This window comes from Bombus bifarius, unplaced genomic scaffold (assembly GCF_011952205.1).
Source record: "Bombus bifarius isolate JDL3187 unplaced genomic scaffold, Bbif_JDL3187 scf7180000008155, whole genome shotgun sequence".
In the NCBI taxonomy this organism is placed as follows: Eukaryota; Metazoa; Arthropoda; class Insecta; order Hymenoptera; family Apidae; genus Bombus; species Bombus bifarius.
Window position 1 is genome coordinate 92,263 of NW_022884479.1, and position 21,475 is coordinate 113,737.

At 37.1% G+C, this 21,475-nt stretch overlaps 1 protein-coding gene across 1 annotated transcript; it reads left to right on the top strand.

The window, feature by feature from the left end:
• The first annotated feature begins 16,965 nt into the window (after positions 1–16,965).
• LOC117208688 (importin subunit alpha-7-like) lies at positions 16,966–21,152 on the top strand. Its single transcript, XM_033449974.1, has 8 exons — positions 16,966–17,134; positions 18,211–18,420; positions 18,490–18,684; positions 18,798–19,018; positions 19,108–19,371; positions 19,446–19,650; positions 19,734–20,037; positions 20,118–21,152. The coding sequence occupies exons 2-8, from the start codon at positions 18,211–18,213 to the stop codon at positions 20,312–20,314; spliced, it is 1,596 nt and encodes a 531-aa protein (XP_033305865.1). The 5' UTR covers positions 16,966–17,134; the 3' UTR covers positions 20,315–21,152.
• The last annotated feature ends 323 nt before the right edge of the window (positions 21,153–21,475 follow it).

A 21,475-nucleotide genomic window follows, 5' to 3' on the forward strand; every position in this document is an offset into this window, starting at 1 on the left:
ATGGCGCGCATCCATTATTTCCTTACGAAACGGAAGAAACTTTTGGGACAAGATAATAATATTCAGTGGATTAAATAAACTCCTACTTGGATTCCATTTGTTTAATTAGTCCTATAAGAGATACTGATTTATATAAAAATACGCGGTGTAGTCATAAATATTGCGTTGGATGGAACTATTTGGAAAATTGCAGTGGTATACCGCAATTTATAAGGCTGGTTGGGAATTTTCGCTTTGAAATTACGAAAGCTTGGAAGAAAATTGGATGCCAAGAAAAATCACAATATCCTTCTCGAACGGTATTTTCAATTTTTCTAATTTAGATCAATGTACAAACGTCACAGTAATTCTACGCTCAACTAAGAAGTCTTTTCGCCAATACTTAAAAATTCTAAATTCTAAAATCTCAACGTTGTCGCTGCTTCGCAGAAACTCTCAAGATATTTCACTTAATTTTTCAAATAAAATTCCAAGCTGCTATTTTTACTTTTTATCCCGATAATCCATTTAAAGTATGATACAAATTTCACAGCATCTCAGCATCCAAGCAAATTCCTCTCCCTATCGCTACACTTTAAAAGCTTTAAGAAACAGGCTTACCGTAGCAACACGCAGCCGCGTGTCCAGGTTACTTTGTATAACCTGTCGGCCCATAAAGCGTGACATATTAACAACTCGACCTCGGTTCACGCCCATGGGGCAACCGTTTTCTTGCTTTTGTTTCGACAATTCCGCGTACCAACTTCAACCCTTTACTGTACGCCTTTACAGTCGCTACACAGAGGCTCGATCGGCTTCTTAACGATACGAGATATCGAATTCGCCTGAGTTTTTGCTGTCAGAAGCAAAGACGAATCGCGATAGAAGAAGGATCGTCTCGACACCCGTATAGGGCAAAAAGTTTTCTGATGAGAACAGCGAAGAGGAAGCTGGAGGTCTTATCGATGGGAGATTTCATGTTGGGGAACGTGAGCGTAATTTAATAGTGATTGCTTGGCTTTGGAATATGATAGTTTCTCTTTTGAATGGAATTTGTTTGAAACAACCCTGTGTAAACTTGACTCGATGATCTTCGATTCTTGCAGTGAAAACATCGCAAAAATCACATCGGATCCCCGTTCTCCAGGCATTTTTCGCTCGAAATTTATACAACATTTTTTACTGGAAAAATAATCAAACGCGTACACAATATGTACGTACCAAGTAAATATTTAATGCTAATTTATCGATCTTTAAAACGAGCTTAAATATATTATACGTAATTAATTACGTAATGATATTTTTCAATAAATCTAAACATTAATACTATCAGGGAAATTAATATCAATCTCTTCGATCGATTTGATAATTCCAGCGTTAAGATTAACTCTATAAAAATCTTGAAAAGATTCTATCTTCTTCTCTTTTCGCGTAATATCACTTTACTCTGTTCCATTAGCAGTAACATTTTCTGTATATTACGCGTAACGCGAGTAAATCATTCGTTGAAGAAAATTCCACTCTCAAACATTCCAAACGTTTACTTAGCTACCTGTACCTTAGCTGGAAGGGAGTCTTTGATCTGTTTCGGGGCTCGTCAAACTTTCGAAGACGATAATTTTTCGCCACACACTCGTATTCTACCAAATGTCCAAAATGGACAAATTGTGAATGTAAAGAATTAAATAAAAAAAAAAAAAACACACTCGTGCGATGTTTAACTGAATCGGATTTCGATTATTCGTTAAACGATTTTAGACGAGTAAAATTTTCCCGATAAACAGTTAAATTATTCCATACTATTTTATATTTTGATTATGCTTTCGACCATCATTTTCGACGCGATTATGTTTCCCTAACATTAAGGAATACCTTGGCATATTTCAATTTTACGATAAATCTCCTCTTACGGCGTTAAAAATCCTTCTTCTTTGCTAAAACGGGAAGAAAATTGAAATATGAAAATTTGAAGACGGGTTCCTTTCGACCATCCACGACCCGAGTTTTCTAACGCTGAAAGATATTTTCACAGTTCGTGGAACATGTGACGAAATTGTTACCGCTACCTGTACGTCATCCGTCCCATTAATTTTATCTGAAACACCTTGAAACATTTTTTTTTCTTTTTCTATTTATTTATTTGTTGAAATTACAATCAATTCTCGCGTTGAGAATTTTCAGTAATTTTTCTGGCGTGGCGCAGTGACATGGCTGATTATTTATAATAAGTTAATACTTATTATAGATAAGTATAATTTACAAGTAAGTATTATAAGTAAGTGAATATGCTTAATTTGGATAACTAAATGAATCTAGCGTTTAGGTCTAGCGGGTAGTGCCCTCTTGAAACATAGCAAGAATTTTTTACTCGACAAAAATCTCAGTTAACGTGACTACGTGACCTATTGATGGACCAACCATTTGGAAATCGATGGTCTGCTCTCATCAGCACCACGTCGAGCCGAACGTTACAGGTCAGAGTTCCTGTAACGACAGATCGTGTTCCATGGGGAAGGTGTAGCCACGAACGTGGGACAGCACAAACGATATTCTCTCTTTCCCTTCGAGACAAAAAGTACAAAAGTGTGTGCTTGCTGGTGTAGTTTACCTATGGACTCGACGCGGCAATAACGATGTTCGCCATATGGGCGACAGCCCGGGGGTCCACAGAGAGCTGCTCACCTTCCTCTCTTTCCTCTTCTTCTCTCTCTTTGCTCACTGCTTAGGTGCCCCTTATGCGGGCCAGATTTTATGCGCTAGGTACGTATGCGCTGCTTGCAAAAGGGCCGCCGTTACCGCGAGTTCCCCTTAGGCGAAACGATTCTGCAAAAACGTGGCGGCGTCGCGAGATCGCACGCGTGACTCATCGATAAATTCGACCTAGAGTGGCACAGCCAGTTCCCACGAGGAAATCTCGCTCTCCCACCTATACCACGTGCCTCCTCTTCGGGGTAACCATTCTGCCCCCGTTTAAACGACGATTGGACCATCGAAATTGGCCGAGGAATCGTGTTCTTAGTTCTTTTTTTTTTCTAACTCGTTAGAGATCAAGCGAATAATATTTTGTTTTCTATTTAGTTGTTTACATTCACAATTTATGACATTTGGTAGGATAAGTGAATAATATGAAAAATGATAATAATAAAATAAATGTAGAAAGGTTGCGTGAGCGGTGACAGTAACAGTTTAGGAAAATTTTAAAATTGTTTTCGTGTAAAAAGTAGACGTATGATCTATGGAAGAATCATCTTCCTTGTGGTTTTTTTTTCTAACTCGTTAGAGATCAAGCGAATAATATTTTTCTTTTTATTTAGTTGTTTACATTCACAATTTGTCCGATTTGGACATTTGGTAGAATAAGTGAATAATATGAAAAATGATAATAGTAAAATAAATGTAGAAAAGTTGCGTGAGCGGTGACAGTAACAGTTTAGGAAAATTGTAAAATTGTTTTCGTGTAAAAAGTAGACGTATGATCTATGGAAGAATCATCTTCCTTGTGGTTTTTTTTTGTATTTATTTGTAAAATTTCGTTCGCGTATCTCTTACGTTATTATTTCGCTAGCTAATTCTCGATAATGTCCTACTGGACAAATTGTAAAATGTAAATAAATAAATAATAAAAAAAAAAAAAAAAAAATTCTCGATGAGCTGGAAAGAAAAACGAAACGAAACTCGGAAACACAGTTGCTCGGTTAATTCTCCGTTGTTAATCCCTAAGCTTTCCGTATTAAAGAATTAATATCGTTGAAACGCATTTCCCTGTACGTAGGTAATCATCAGCCAGCAGCGTTGATTTATCGTCGGCGTTTCATCGATACTTCGTCGACATATCAAAATTATCCAGGTCGCGCGCTGTTAGCTCGGACGTAGACACGCGGAACCTGTTTCACGCGTGTTAATTCCGTTTTATCGGAGCCATCACGTTGACGTTTCGAAATTTCGTTTTAACAGGCAAACAAATTGGGTCGTCTGTACCTCGCTGTCCATTCACGCATTCTTATACGTTCGCAAACTCGAAAATTCCATTAATAAAAAAAGAAAAAAAACGTAAAAACGAACAAAAAGAAAAAACGTGTCTCGTTGGAAGCTCATAAATGAAAAGAAACTCAGTTCCATTCACTGAGAATTTAAAAGATAGAAGATGCGATGAAAGAACAGGACCGATAAAAAATTCCAAGACAAGGTAATTTAATCATAATGATACCAGCGGAGAGTTAGAAATTTTTCTTTTTATTTATTTATTAAAATTACGATCAATTCTCGCGTTGAGAATTTTCAGTAATTTTTCTGGCGTGGCGCAGTGACATGGCTGATTATTTATAATAAGTTAATACTTATTATAGATAAGTATAATTTATAAGTAAGTATTATGAATAAGTAAATATCACTTAATTTAGATAACTAACTGAATCTAGCGTGAGTTAGAAATTGAGAAAATAAAATCGACGAAATGATCGCGTGTTGGAAATCAGCGTGTCGAGGGTAGAGATTTTACAGTAGTTTAAAGGTGCTCGAAACGCCGGTAATTGGAAGGGCGCGTAAACGAGGTGCGAAGTGACCATAAATCTGTCCATTAGCCTCGTTACAATGGACACATCGGCCGTGTTTTATCGCGTTCGACGAAAGCCCCTTGTCGCAAAATAGATTTTTCGTCGATACGTGACGAATCGTGGCTACGCGTATCGCGATAAACCTGGATTTCCTCGTGACGCGCTGCTCTATCGCTGTTCCTCCGGTAATTTTATCGTATTTCCTCCCACATGTGGCATCTATCGATACGTCCTGCAACGCCACCGGCCGAATCATGGAACCATGGAACTCGTGCAACATCGATACTGCCTCTAATTCAATCATTTATATACACAGACTCGCTGTTCATTATCGTGATTAATATTATTTCCTTTGTACCGTTGTATGTCTGCTGAATCGGCTGCGCAGCTTTAATTCATTTAATATTCCGCCAGTAGTATCACAATAGTCTGTTAATATTATTTCAATACTGCAAATACGAATAGGTTCAACGGATTTGATGCTAAATCCACGTTGTGTTTAAGTTCTACATCTGATTAAATATAACGTATTTGCTAGTTAAATGGTATTTTTCATCGATTTAGTAAAACAGAGTTTAATAAAATTGGAAAAACAATTTCTTAGACGTTTATAACAAAATTTGACAGATTGAAAGACTTTCCTTTCTTTTTTTTCTTCTTGCTGCTTATATTCCTTTTCTTCGTAGTTTTATCGAACGAGAATTTACGCGAAAATTGCAATTCTGTGTCAGAAAGGTACAGTGTCATTGGTCCATCTAACGTCTTTACGTCGACTAACTCAAAATTGTAATATCGCAAGAAACCAAGATAATTCGATGTCCGTTTTACTTTTACCGTTATTCGTCCGTTGCCCTTACGCCTTTTAATGTCCTGTACTTTTGCACATCGATGAACGTAGAAGCTCATAGTTTCGTAAATCGATAATTTTATCCGAAACGTCTTGTGCAGATCTTCTGGTACAAGTTTCGTTCGCGACGTGAAATGGCACGTGTCTCAGGTGCGCGACGCGCAGCCCACGTTTCGCGTAATGAAATACGACCGCGTGCATATGCATTCGCAGGCAGACTACTGTTTACAGAAATAATTTATGCTCGCACTCACGTCCAAGAGATAGATATTTGACAGATATTTCACGGGGCCGTGGTTGTATCTCAGCGAACGTTCCGATTTTTCGATCCGCCGCGTTTGTCAAATCAGCCGTGATAATAAATTGAATTATCGCTCCTATTCATCGGCAACACGCGTCCAAATAAACCATTCTTTAGACAATCAGAATTAATAGTTAAACGCGTACAAGAGTTTCTCTTACAATTGTTAACGAGCCACAATTGTTTACAATTTATAATCTTCGACTGTCAAGAAATCACAAGACAAATAAAATTACCCGTCTGTCTGACGTAAAAACGTATTTTGCAAATACTTTTACCGTGTAAAGCGACAGACGTGTCTTTTCATGGCCGAAAGCCACTCAAACTTTCGATACTCATCAACGACAACCTAAACTCACCTCCTCGTCTACAGTGGTACGAATATTTAAAATACAATATTCCTTCTGTAAATTTCAATTTTATAGATCGCTCGCCTGTCGCCATAGAATACTATATCGTAAATAAGAATATCTGAGAAAAGAAAAAGGACATAAAAAGAAAACGTGAAGAATCCCGATATTTACAAACTAGCCGGCCCCTGCATGCAAAAACGTTCCGTTGCATTTTTCAATCGCGCCATAAAATCAGCAATCCGTCGAATCGAGCGTGGCATCGAATCGGCAAACAAAAGGTTAAAGGGATTGCGGTTACGTGTTCTGGGAAGGTGCGCGCTGCAAAATGCAGCCGCGGTGTCGATGGATATTGGATATGGACGATGGGGTGGCTACGCATCGTGCACGAGCTACGGGGTAGCAAAGCTAAGCCAGTAATGCAATAACTTGAATAGATGGCTATGCAGGCGGAAAGAACATAACCTATCCCTCCCTATCCCATACTCCTCCTGATTCACCCTGCCCCCTCCTCCTCCACCTACCCCCAAACATCCATTTTGGTTCTTCCTCTATCCTTCATCCCCCTACGTGGTGCTTCTCTATTCCCTAAACACGTAGGTACATACGAATCGGCGCACGTAGAGCTTGGACTGTGCCAGGAGGGTGAATCCGACTGGGGTGGTTTCAACCCTGCCTCCAAAGTACCTTGAATACAGTCGGTTACGTTAAAAGGCTTTTAATATGCGCGCTCGTTCACCTATTCGATATCGAGCTGAATCGAAATGGTCCTTTTCTCTTCTTTCTTTTAATTACCAGTCACTTTTGTCACGAGCTTGATGATCGATGAAATTGGATTTGAAGGCTTTTTACAGCGATTACGATCAGGATCTTCCTTTCGGTTTTATACGAACCGTTCGTTTGCCATTGATCGATTGACTCTGCGAAACAGCAAGCAGACGTTAAGTAAAATTTGCAAAAGTCGAATTAATCGTTTTGGTCTGTGAATGGATTATACGGTTTGTTAGGTGGATGGATTTTCGGTGTTGTCTTTCCTGTTTCTTAATTTCGTGATTTTCTAGACTCGTGATCGATGAAATCGAATATCAATTTGTTTTTCCCTTCGGTGGTCACGGCTACGATTTTTCTTCCCGTTTCACAACGTTTGCGTAAACGAGTAGATTTGCTCGCGTGTATTTATTTCTTGGACAGATCAGAAACTCCCCTATTGCGTGTAATAGTAGAACGAAGATCGTAGAATTATAGGAGCGGAGATTGAATTACTGTGGCGATTGTAATTTCTAATTACCTTAACTTCTAAGATCGTAGAATCGTACGATAAGTGAAATTCTTGCGGTGGCTGGCGACTGCATACTTCCTTTTCTCACGTGCCGCGACAGACAGAACGGAAATTGTAGAACGAGCCGATAAGTTGAAGTTAAATTCTTGCGACGGTTGCAATCTAACTTGACCGTTTCGATGTCTCGTATATTTTTCCATCCCACCTACGTTCTGCGCAATTTCCCGTACTTTCAAATTCCCCGGAAACGCGAAATATAGAAACCCGAAGTATAGTCTGCGAATTAAGTGGACCGCGATCCACGATCAAAATACCACCGAGCGAACGAAAGAAACCTCATCGACGAGGGATTAAAACAGAAGAGAAGAAGGAAACCACGAAGGATAAAATCCGATAATCAATGATCACGGTACAGGCAAAAGTCATATTCCGACACACATTCGACCGTTTACGGTCACGTGAAATCGAAGGCGAGTCGAATGAACGAAGGAAAAAGGGGGATGGTTGGCGACGTGACTGGGGGGTTACATGGCCCAACGAGAGGGTGAAACTCGCATACAATTGCATACACGTGTATACGTATATACAGGAGACAGGCAGACAAACTGGGCATGCTCAGACGCACATATTACGGCGCACGTCAGTATTTAAACACGCTTGATGGGAAGGTGGTGCACGAGGGTGAAATCGGGATCCCATTGTGCTCAGGTGTGAGGCGTGTGCTCGCAAGAGGGGCAGGGTGGACAGAGAAGACTATGCACGAGCAAGAGAAAAGGAATGTCTGTGTGAGAAAGAGAAGGAGAGAAAATGGGGAGAAGGGTAGATTTGCACACGCGGCACGAGCCGCTTCAACAAAGGGATGGAACAGATTGGAAGCCATTCATTCATTCGGTTGCCCTGTATTTTTTCCCCGTGTTTGACTGAGAGAGCATCGTCGACCACCCTCCTGCCGCTTTTCCTCTCCCCCTTTGCCTACCCTCTCTGTCGCGTTCTCTTCGCCTACAGGTACGCTCAATTACTATTCCTTTCCCTTTCTTTCTTTCTTTCTTTCGCTTTGTCCCTTTTCTTTAACCCTTTAAGACTCGAATCACGTTACGATAGTTCTTTCTGCTCTAAGTTTTAGCAATATCGCTAGCAATCGTTGAATGCATATGTAATTTGGATCTATCGTAGAAGATATGAAATTTGAATAATTTACATTATTTCTGTTTCCGCTGTTTATTTCGCCTATTGATACGTTCAAATATGAAGTGTCGGACAGCTTGCGAGGTTGAAGAGGAAAAGTCGTCTAATTAAAAATTCGAGGTCGGCTTAAGGAGGATTCGGCTTAAGATTCTGTTAACCTGGAAAGTTCATTCGCCGAAAATGCTTCTGAAAGGAAGAAAACGCTCTTTATACTCGTAGCATTAATTTTCGACGAATAAGAAAACCGGCAGAACGTTAAAATCGTAGTAAAATCGCAGCGTAAAATCGACGTAGCTGGGATCTAAGCGTATTACGATTGGCGACGCTATTTTAATATAAATTTCAGAAAAACGATGGAGCTGGAATTACGAAGATGATGGATGCGATTTGCAAATAGATTTCTCAGATAAATCACGTGGTAGAATTTGTGGAGAGTGAAATTTTGAGTTGAAAGTCAATGAGGTGTTTGAGAACGAGGATCTGCAAGATGGACCTCTGGCAAGAGAAGATGGGATGCGATTTAGGAGGATCGTTGGTAAATGTTTGATATATGGCATGGTTATACATCTCATGGAGTTTTGCGAAAAAATATGGAATTTCCAAAGAAGAATTCTTTTATACTTATATAAATACTCTTTTCTCAATCAAAACTATTTTGTTTCGAATAAAATGAATGTTCTCCCTGAATAAAAATGATACAAGTAAATAAGATATTTAAAAGAGAGACATTCCATTCCAACAAACTTTTTTCTTACTTTCAGCAATGTTGTAAGAAATTTCATAATATATTATAAAAATCATCGAGTCTTTGAATTTACTTCGACGTACGAATTACTCTGCTACTCGAACCTCATTTACGAGTTACTCTAAATAAACTCTTCGTAGTTACAGTTTCGTAAAACTGGAACGAGAATAGTCGAGCGAAGTTATTCACTCTGATTCGCGAAATAATGGATTTCCGCAATGCCATTCGCGCACCACGATAAATACGCACGACAATGAGTCCTGTGCAAGTCGTCGGTCGCGGTGGATTCGGACTCACCATTGGCTCGTGTTTGACCTCACGAAAATCAATATCTGTCGGCAAACTTAAGTGCGTTCGAGGGGGCTGTACCTTTTGATATTTTGTATCCAAAGCGAATAAACCAACTCCTCGAACGTTCATATACGTTTCTCGATTACTAATGCACGCTTTTCATCGAAGAGTCATCGATCGATTTATCAGTCCACTTCATCTTCGTTTTGTCGAAGAATTTTTGAAGGAGAAGGCCGAGAAGAGTCACGGACAATATGGAAAAAATATCGGTAGAACTTTATCAGCAACGTACGAGCGTGTATTAAATAAGAAAATTTCGTACTTTCACGTTTCTTCGGAATGTTACGATGTTCGATTTTTTAACTTTATTAAGTATCGGAGTCTTCTATTCTGCCTTCGAATATTTATTAAATATCGAGAGAGATCAAGGAATTTGTTGCTTTTACATTTATTAGCAACGTTAAAATATTCAAATTTCCTGCCTTATTGCGTATTGGTATTCCAAAACGTAAAATTTGTTATTATAGAAGGGAAGATTATATTGGAAGAATATAGGAAGAATTTTACAAAGAGCGTACAGACGATAAATCACTTAAAAATTCTTCGTATTTTCACGTTTCTTCCAAGTATTACACAGTTCAAGTTTTTTAATTTGACAATCCCTTTACCGATCGAGATTACAAAAACGTACAAAGATTGAGATAAAAACGCAATCGTTAATTACGTTCGGCAACGCGGATAAATTAGGATCTTGACGAGAGGAGATCTGAAAGCATCTTTATGCTCGTAAATGCGATAAAAACGGAACGTGGACGTAAGATCGAGTTGCCCGGTTAAAATAAGAGAACTGATGAAAGGATGTTGTGGCCGGCGAAGGAAATCAAGTAAAAAGCGATAGTGCTATCGGTAAACCGAAACTCCACTAAGGTGAGACCACTCGCATAAATAAAAATTATCAAATCGACTATCGAATGACGATATGTAACGTCCATTGATATATTAACAATTTTGTTTAAAAGTGCACGATCGATGTTCACGCAATTTCATACTTTTACAAACATGATTAAACAAATGGAATTTAATAGAAATTTCTTTGATCCGTAAAATATCCTGATAAATATCCCACTTTAAACGCTTCATATATTTCTGCATATTACATTTTGTAATATGACATTTTTTTTTTTAAATATACAAACATCCGCGCTCCATCGACGATATATAAAATTCGCATGGTAGCGGACGTGTCAACGAAAGAGAACGCTATTTATCGTGGCAGACGTGTAATCTTCCGGTTTCCTTTTCTGAAGGATCGTTCGAGGTACGAGGAATGGTTGGTTGGCCGCTGATTGAACGCGTCAGTTCACGTTGAAAGTAGAGAATGGCCTTAGAAGAATTAACCGGCGGCAGTCTCTGATAGAATCCTTCTTTATCGCGGATCTAAATTCGGCCTCTTGTCGTGACTCACAATTCCCTGGATTGAAATATGTGGGTCCACGTGGTACCTGATCAAAGGTTGCACGCGCTGCTTACTTCTCACAGAGCCACCTTCAGCGGTAGGTAGAACACACGTATCGTTCTTTAACGAGCATGCGGGTTCAACGTTGGAAATTCCGCTCGATTTAACCGTAATTGTTTAATTAAAGATCCTCCTCGCCGGAGACGCTTGCAACGGTTAATTGCTGACGCGAACCGCGCGCCGCTACTTCCACCGCGTTTGAGCCACAAAAATTCATCAGATACCAGTTCTCGTTTGAACCTAACAGATCTGAAACGTTTGTTCAACGTTTGTTGAAACGAGAAACTTGAAACGAGATTTTTGTTGCGGATCTAGAAAGTTTTCGAATTTTTATTTACATTGTAGATCACGAGGTGTTTGATGCGTTTCAAGCTATATTCTTCGATTTTTCTAAGGAAAACACTTCTTTTAATTTGACCCCATGTTGGTGGAAATCGTTTGGAATTAAATATGTATTTTGTTACTGAACAATTCGCGTAAATATGCTGTTCGTGCTGTTTGTTAGTGACTGCGTTGATTCGCAATTTTTGACGGTGGATGATGTCACTGGCGAGAACACCGAACAGGGATAATAACTTTATTCCAGCAGAAGCTCGAAACGCGTGTAAATTACAGCGAAACGCGTAGCAGAGGAGGATCGTAACGATGTTCTCAATTAATGAAACTTGCTATGGCACACGAACACACGGTACCTACGTAGTGTGAAAATACCGAGAATCTGTCGCTAGTAGATTCGAATGATTTTTCCAAAGCATAAGGGTACAAACTTATTCTACTCCCGGTATAGTTCACGATTTTTTCAAAGAATCTTTATAAATATACAAAGATACGTTCGAATCGACTTTTTTCCAAAATACAGGAAGATTTTCTTCCCGATACTGTTTATACTTTTTCATTACAAACTATAGATATAGAACGATATATCTGGGGAAGTTTTAATGACTTTTTCTAGAATCTATGGATAAAAGCTTGTCCTGCCATTCGTATTATATCTTCTACTTTTGTCACCGATAGTTCTAGCGTTAAAAGTGAACGAACACGGTCATTATACGGTTTTATCGAAGGAAATTCGTACCCTGCCGTGCGAAATCGTCTCGAACGAGCGATCCGAATCCGCTCGGACTGGCAATCGGTCGTACGGGGGTGAAAATCGTGGCACGTGACCCGCGGGTACTCGCTCACAGGGGGAAGCTGGCCCTGCACCACCGGCCCTCTTCTTTTCGAGTTACCTTTACTGCGTTTACTATTCTCCATTGTACATGACTACCATACGGGACCGTGCAAAGGAGGCTGCGAGAGAAATCGCGTGAGTCATCCGTGCCGAGCTGTTTCCATTGGCGTAGAACAATCCCGCAATACTTTCGTTGAAGTATCAACGAGATGGTCCTACATACAGTGAGATACACCGGCTCGCGAAAGTATTTTTCGCGCACTTGTCGTACGAAGCTTTTACGCGCACATCGTACGTGTCAAACGAAACGTTTTGAAATTTTCATTAGCGCCGCAACGAGACACGGTTATTGCGATTACATTGGTAAAATTTCGGATCAATCTAGTAACGCATGTAGAAGTTACAAAATATTAGTTACAAGCATATAAAGAATTAGTATGCGGTATAAATAGAGATGATTTCTTCAAATATCGCGAGTCATTCGTACACATAATGAATAATTAACTGTTTGGTGATGTGTATAAAGTGCACGCTTGCAATAAATATCTTTATCTCGTTTGCAATAAATAACTTCTATACATGCTTTCAGATTCATTTCCAATTCTATCGGTATAATCACCATAGACGATCATGATGAGTCTCATAATGGTGTTAATTTGTAGGACACACGATATACGGTTGCTTATAAATTTATCATTACATTGTTCATAATTTAATTATCAATTAAAATAAAAAGCTTACACCGAAAATACTTTGAAACGGTGGTATTTCTCGCTTCCAATACATCGATTCGATATTCCAGCAATTCCCAAATCTGTCCAAAAATAAAAGGTGTAAGAAGAACCTTATCGATAAAGTTCAGAGACAAACTATCCTCCTATCAAACTCTCAAAACGATATCGTTACTTTCGTACGCTTTCTCACATCCCATCCAAAACATGCACAGAAGAGATTCCTTGCTCCAGCGACGCTATCTGCGAAAGTAGTCTGCGACAAAAAAAAAAAGAAAGAAAAAAAGAAATGAAAAACGAAAAAGAAAGAAGTCTTTTATGAGATCCATTTTCTAGAAGGTCGATGGAATGTCGTGTCGCCGTTGGTACGCCGCTTCACGACGGTAAGAATTGTATTTCATTTTAAATGGCCGTTTCATCGCGCAGCTTCCTCGATATTACGACTCGCGGAGAATACCCGACGTTCTAGTAACGATTTCCTTTGTTCCATCGCGAGATAAAACGACCCTTGGTCACCGTTCACCATTCTTCGTGCGATCGTAACGCGATCGTTAAGGAACCAGCTTCGTTCGCTTGGTTTACACGTTAAATCAAATTATGTAATTCGTCGCTACTGGTACCGATCATAGCAGATATGCGGGCGCTCTATACGAATTTTAATAGTCCCATCATCGAGCGTGACTTTTAAATACAGTGGGGAAATTCTTTTTATACACGTATCTTTTTACGTATAGAAATTTCCTTGCGTAACGATCATTGTGGGAAAGCATAGGTGAAAACGATCTTTTCTCCTCCTTTCAATGGAATAATCGTTGCGTGTGATTTTTCTAGACAATGGTAGGATCTCTTCTTTTACACGCGTCCTTCTATTCCAATATACAAATTTTCTTTATACAACGATTATTGCGTAGATGAAGGATTTTTCCTCTTAATGAAATAATCGCAAAAGATGAAACTTTTGTTCATTCGTTACTAAAGCATATAAAAATTGCACTATTTTCATCTGAAAAAAGGAAATACATTACGTCTCGCGACTATAAAATCTATCAAATAATTGTCAATCTGAGTAAAATGGTAAAGACACTAATTTTTTTCTTACTTCGTAACTACAGAACCAACCTGACAGAATATTTTACAGAATATTTTGTTTCATATATTGTTTTCTGACCATGTCCTGCCTATAAGAAACTACAATTTTAGGATGGTGTTATATTCGCGGGACGCGGCGTATAATATGTATACATATCCATGTGGAAGGGAAAAGTTTGATGAAAATCCTCGGTTACCTACGTCACTGTACCCCGAGACTCGATGCATCAGTCCAGCTTGCATCTGTATGTATTTAAGCTGGGGGGAGCCCCTATGTGACATCATCCCCCTCCATACGTGCGGCCGATTCGTTTCGCTGGCTGACTTCTGTCGCCTAACTCGAAAACACCCCTGGACCCTGCCACCTCCCTTTACCTTTAATCTTTATCAATCCATCCAGCCGAGCCAGAATCGAACCAAGGAACGGACGGCGCCGCGCATTATTCACGCCCGATAGCTCCTCAACCCTCCGCTCTTCCGTCGAGCCTTACCTTCCACCACCGACGCCACCCCTTTTTCTCACCCCCTCTCTCAACCTAAATACTTTTCGCAGAGTTCACCAACGACTCACTCACTTTAACGACTCGATTCGCGATACTTGTCACGATCGGCTCCGCTAGGCGATTTTGTTTTTGAAGATTTCTTATTCGACAGAATCTGCGATAGGATCGACAGGGTTGATTAAAGGGAAGGACTTAGTGGAATTGAGAGTTGGGAAATCTCTTTTGCGCAGGGTAATTGTATCGCGTGTATCGATTGTACGGGTAATTATGAAAGTGATGTAACTGCACGATGTAACAATTTTTGTAAAGTAGTGGAAAATTGAATCTTTAGATAGATCTGGTAGTTGTGTCGTTAAACAGAATTTGGCTGAAGCGTAGAATGCAAAACTTGAAATATCTCGGAACGAAAAATATAAGTGTGATTTAATTGTCTTGCCACTTTCATAATCGTCAGCACAATTATCGATTATTAGATCTCGGAATTTTTATGGGGAATTTAAAAGCGCGGGGATATGCATAATATGAAAAAATATATGAGTAATAGCGCGTTACTCGAAAGTAATAGTATAAATATTCGCAATTTATTAATTGTTAAAAGTGTGTAAAAAGGTGGAAACAAATAAACTGTTTATTTGATACAGTTGTGTATCTTTCATAATACACATGTCACACAGTATAGTATAATAATAGAGAATTTGTAAAAAATATTTCTATACAATAAATAACAATATTTCTATAGTTTTCTCAATTATTTGTTATTGTACCCTTAAGAATTGTTTAATATAGCAATGCCACATTTTTCAAAAGTTCGCCAATTACTTTATAGTAGCAGTATTTCTTCAGTTTTATTAATTATTTACCATTGATATCTTAAGCATTTGGTATTTAAAAAAACAATTCGTAACTAATTTTTGTAGATATCCAAGTACGTTCTATCGTAAAAATTATATTAATATAATTATATAAAAAGAAAATAGTTAAATCAACAATATTGCTACCTTTAAATATTTTGCAATTCTCCTTTAAAAAATATATAATGTTCAATGAATACATATCATAAAATATACCATATGTTTTATTAAATATACTCCATTTTACGAATCGAATGACATATTTGTTTGATTTTTATACATTATCATAATGAAATACCTGTTCGTTTAGGGGAAATACTATCCCAGTTTACAACCGAAATAGGCGTACAGGTAGGTGGAGTCTTGTGTGCAGGGGCAACCAATAATCGCCACACCTCTCAGTCATCGTTCTCTTCTGTTACTTTTACCTGAAATAGAAACAGGTAGGTTACGAAAGGCAAAATAAAGATCTACGAGATATACATACACAGATCTAATAATACCATTACATATATCGTACACTAATCCTCAATGCCTTCTAACTTATTTGAAACTTATAATGTATCGAATAAAAAAACCGTGTTGACGATTGAAAACTAATTTATTATTCTGTTGAATTATTTATCTTTATATTATGAAATATTTGTAATAAATAAAAATTATAATAAATTGTACATTCTGTTTAAACAGGTTATCTGTATACTATATATATAATTTAAACTTACATCAAATTTTTATTATCTCTATCAATGTTGATGCTGTTTATAAATAAACGAAGCGTATAACACAATTTCTCTACATAATTCAAAATTCTTATTGTTCGAAGCAATAAGTGGAAAAAGAAGAAATAAGTGGACAGGTAGTGGAAATAGGTAAGTTTCGTTAAATACAGTTTATTTGCACAAAGATGTAAATATTAACTTCAACAATTTAGTAAATAATCTATATGTATTATAGGGATGTACAATAAATATAACTTAGATATATAACATTAGTGCTATTTCAACAATTAAACTTCATTGATGCTTACTTTCACTATCTGCCCACTTAATTTTATCTCTGATTACATATTATCATACTTGTTATTATAATATCATAGAATACTTTGTTATCTTCTTTATTCTTCTCGTCGTTCCCGCTAGAGACCTTCGTGAATTTCTATTTAAACTTATAAAAAATCCAATTTCCGGTTATTGCTTTGTTTTACGCAATCGTTCCGCGATTACGCGTTCCAGAAGACATCCACATCGCGTCTCATTTATGCCACCTTTTTCCTTTAACCAATAGAAGCCGAATCGGAGTTCGACCAATCAGAATCACGATCAGCGGTAAACATTTCTAGAACTTACTTGGAAACTACCAGTAGGAAAACTTTTGCAAATTTTATCATGGATCTTGTTCAATTTTGCATATTCACGAATTTTATTTCTCTTTAAAAAAAGCGACGGTATCTACAAAATTTATAAAAATCGTACATTCGAAAGATTTCGAGGACACTTTCAGCCGAGCCAAAATTAGCTCGCTAAAAATTGGAAAATAGTTAATAAATATGATTGTTCGAATGGACCTATCAGCGTTTCGCAAGCAAAACCCGTGATTCCTTGCGCGTTGGTGTTCAGATCAAGGATTTCTGATCGGTCGTCGTAGTTTGAGGAGGTGAAAAAAAGTGTGGAGGTGCTTTTATTCGATATTCTTTATGAAATCTTACATTTAACGGTTGGCTCCTGAATTTCTTTCGCAGCCGTAAGTAACGAGAACTTTATTATCCCACAAAAATTATTCGCGAGAGTGTGATACTGATTGCGACGTATCAGGAACGCAAGGAATCGAGGCGATTCCAGGCGAACGTCAGTCTTTCTGTTCCTTGTCGATGCCAAAATGTCTAATCTAGCGTGATCTGTTATAGAGGGTACAATACCTCGTAACTAAATACGTACATATTTAATACATCGTTCGAACCTACGATTTTTTATCGCGTATTCCTTTGGAAGTAATATTTTTCGAGGCTACACCCCACCCCCGAACATTGAATTAATACCTAACCCTCAATAGTCCATTGTCAAGCAGCTTCAAGGTATTCCCAAAGCCCACTGATAATTTCACTACTTCCTGCATAGCGAATGATTTTTACATGTTTTTTTCAGCTATGTTACATCTCGTTATTAAACAAGTATATTTTGGTCGGATTGGTCTGATCGCATTACTGTATCAGTATCATAATTGTTATTTTTATATAGCATATTTAATCTATCATAGTACATCTATCATACTGTGTACATATCTTATAGCACTATATACCGTAGTAACAATTGTTTTCTGTATCTAATATTACTGATATTGACAAGTAGGTCGAATATGTTTGCAACTGTAAATTATTATTTTTGTTCCAACAAGGGTAATTATATATGCGCGCGCGCGCGCGCACACACACACACACACAAACAAACAAACACACACACGTTAATTGCTTAATTTGGAAATTTGGTAAGGGAATTATTTTCAAATATATACGCTATTTTTGGAGTATATAGCAATTGATAAAAAGATTTAATAAAAAATTTCTATAATTTAATGTGTTAATTATACTTAATGGTTAGTCTTAATTTTATATATGTAAAATAATTAATTTTATTAATACATTTTATATTTCTTTCATATCTTTGATTATATAGGGAAACTGAAAGTGTTACATAATAAACATGAAACTTACACTAGATATATTAACTTTAATTGAGTTATAGTTTTAATATTGTGCTTATTGTGCTTAATATATTATGATTGAACTATAATATTAAGACAGTTTGCAAATATCTTTTTAGATGTCAGCCGCAACTACACATAAATATCGTTACAAAAATGTGGGCTTGGACTCCCAAGAACTAAGACGACGTAGAGAAGAGGAAGGCGTTCAATTAAGAAAACAGAAAAGAGAACAACAGTTATCGAAGAGGCGCAATGTTCCTAACATAGTTACTGTTGATGATGATAATGTTACAGCAAATGAATCTGCTTTTGCAGCACCACAATCAGTAAGTTCAAATTATGAATATAAAAATAACAAATTCTAAATACTCAAACATATTTTGTTTCTTTTACAGAAAACCGCCATTATGGTACTTGAAATGGTGCAAGAATTGTACAGTCCTAATCCGGAAGATCAATTGGCTGCTACACAAAAATTTAGAAAAATGTTGTCTAGGGAACCAAATCCACCGATAGATGAAGTTGTAAAAACTGGAATTGTACCTAAATTTGTTGAATTCTTGCAGAACAATGCAAACTGTACGCTACAGGTTAGTAGCTTGAAGGTCATTCTTGAAGCAATAAATATTTGGTATGACATTAGTTTGAAGTTACTTGACCTTCGAATTCTGTAGGAAGCAATAAATATTTGGTATCTCTTTAGTTTGAAGCTGCTTGGGCTCTAACAAATATAGCAAGTGGAACGTCTCAACAAACACGTGTAGTAGTGGATGCGGGAGCTGTACCTATCTTCATATCATTACTTGGTTCGGAATATGAAGATGTACAAGAACAAGCAGTTTGGGCATTGGGTAATATTGCAGGAGATAGTGCTGAGTGTAGAGATCACGTATTAGACAATGGAATCCTTACACCTCTTCTGCAGTAGGTTTCAAGCTTCAAGTTTCTTTGCTTTCGTTTATATATAAAATTATACATAAAATTAATTCGTTTTTCTTATTTCTCCATATTAGATTACTTTCTAAAGCAACGCGTTTATCGATGACACGTAATGCGGTGTGGGCATTATCGAATCTTTGTCGAGGCAAGAGTCCACCACCAGAATTCACGAAAGTCGCGCCGTGTTTACCAGTTTTAGCTCATTTTCTTAATCATACCGATGGTGATGTTCTAGCAGATGCTTGTTGGGCTCTTTCCTATTTAAGCGATGGACCGAATGAAAAAATTCAAGCAGTTATCGATGCAGGTGTTTGCAGACGTTTGGTAGAGTTACTCATGTAAGTATATGATTTGTATTTGATAATGTATCATTTTTTATTGAAATGTTAATAATGTAAGATATTGGTTTCAGGCATCAGCAGGAAAATGTAATCAGCGCGGCGCTTCGAGCAGTGGGTAATATAGTTACAGGGGACGATGTACAAACACAAATCGTTCTTAATTGTTCTGCGTTGCAATGTTTGTATCATCTATTGAATTTGTCACTAGAAAGTATTCGCAAAGAAGCTTGTTGGACTATCTCTAATATTACAGCAGGAAATCCTCAGCAAATTCAAGTTCGTATACACTTCTTAAGAATGTAACTTTTAACGGTAAAATTTTTTCTTATTAAAAAAACAGGCTGATTTCATTTGAACAGGCTGTCATCGATGCCGGTATATTTCCCGTCCTAATTGATATTTTAACGAAAGCTGAATTTAAGATTCGAAAAGAAGCAGCATGGGCAATCACCAACGCTACAAGCGGTGGTGCACCTGAACAAATACGTTATATCGTTGTTGAAGGATGTATTCCACCATTGTGCAATTTGTTAACAGTAATGGATCCTAAGATCGTTCAAGTTGCATTGAGTGGATTGGAAAATATCTTACGTGTAGGAGAACAAGATGCTGCCACGAATAATGGTATCAATCATTATGCGGTACAAGTTGAGGAATGTTTCGGTAAGCATGAAATTAAAAGACAACTAGCTTGATTGCAATTTCATAGAAAGATTCTACTATAAACGATTACGATGTTTCAGGCCTAAATAAAATAGAATTTTTGCAATCTCATCAAAATATAGACATCTATCAGAAGGCCTTCGACATAATTGAACGATATTTTGGATCTGAAGAAGAAGATACTCGAGTCGTACCGACTATTGACGCGCAAGGACAACAGTTCCAATTTAGAGCGCCCGATTCATCTCAGCTACCGGTCGAGGGTTTTGAATTTTAATCGACTAGTTTTAATGAGAGCTCCGATTGTACCAGCCGATTTAACCTTGTTTCGTTCGTTGTGTTTACAACTATTTTTCCTGAAAAGGACATTTCCAAAATGGAAGAAAAAAGTTCAGTCAGATACAAAACAGTGGTATAATTACTACGTATATTTTGAATTCGTTTGTATCGGTCAGAATATCAGTAAAAACAAATCTCGAAGTGATCAGTTTTTTGCTCGACGATAAAGATGAGTAAAATGTTTATACACAGTTATTTTAAGTGGTTTTCTCTTATTATTTTAGCTACACCATATGCATCGTTCTAAGTTTACTACAAAAATGCGATTGTGTTTATTACGAACCTATGTCGAATTGTGACAATTCTTTTAGCTGTTAAGCTTTGAAGCAATTCGGATAGATTCGTATGTTCGACCTCATAACATAAACCATATTTAGTATGAAACGTTTAGTTTATTGGAATTAACAAAGTAAACATCTTAGTGCTTAAGTAGAAACAAATAATTACGGAAACAATGATCAGGACAATTTACTACTGAAATAACATATTTCAAACGACGTACGACTGACTCAGAATTACGAAAAACTTGCACAACTAGCAAGACATTAATGACTGAAGTACGCGACTACGTAGCCAACACGGACAACTTTATGCAACGCGTTACTCACATCCTTACTATATTAGGTAGGAAACATGACCAATTAAACTTTTTTACTGTAAATACGTATCTTGTAATTTTAAGGCCATTTTATACAGAATGTCCTTAAGAAAAGAATTAACATTTATGTCAGATTAATGTGATTCTATTCTTTGAAAATATATTATATATAAATGCATATCTAATATTTTACTTAATCTTGACATAGACATATTATCAAAATACTTTGATTACTATAAATTATAGAATAATTTTAGTATATTTCTTCTAAATTTAGAAGCTTCGAAATTGTAAATGTACATAATTATGTTTAAACTTCTTATTATACTATTTAAGTTTTCCATATTTAAGAATTTAATTCTTTAATATTGAAATTATAGTGATAAATATTTTAAAAATATATTCATATTTTCTTATAACGAGAATAAATTTTCGTACATATCGTAAAAAAATCGTCCGTAGTCGCGATCTTGTTAAATTTTGGACATTCTGTACAAAAGG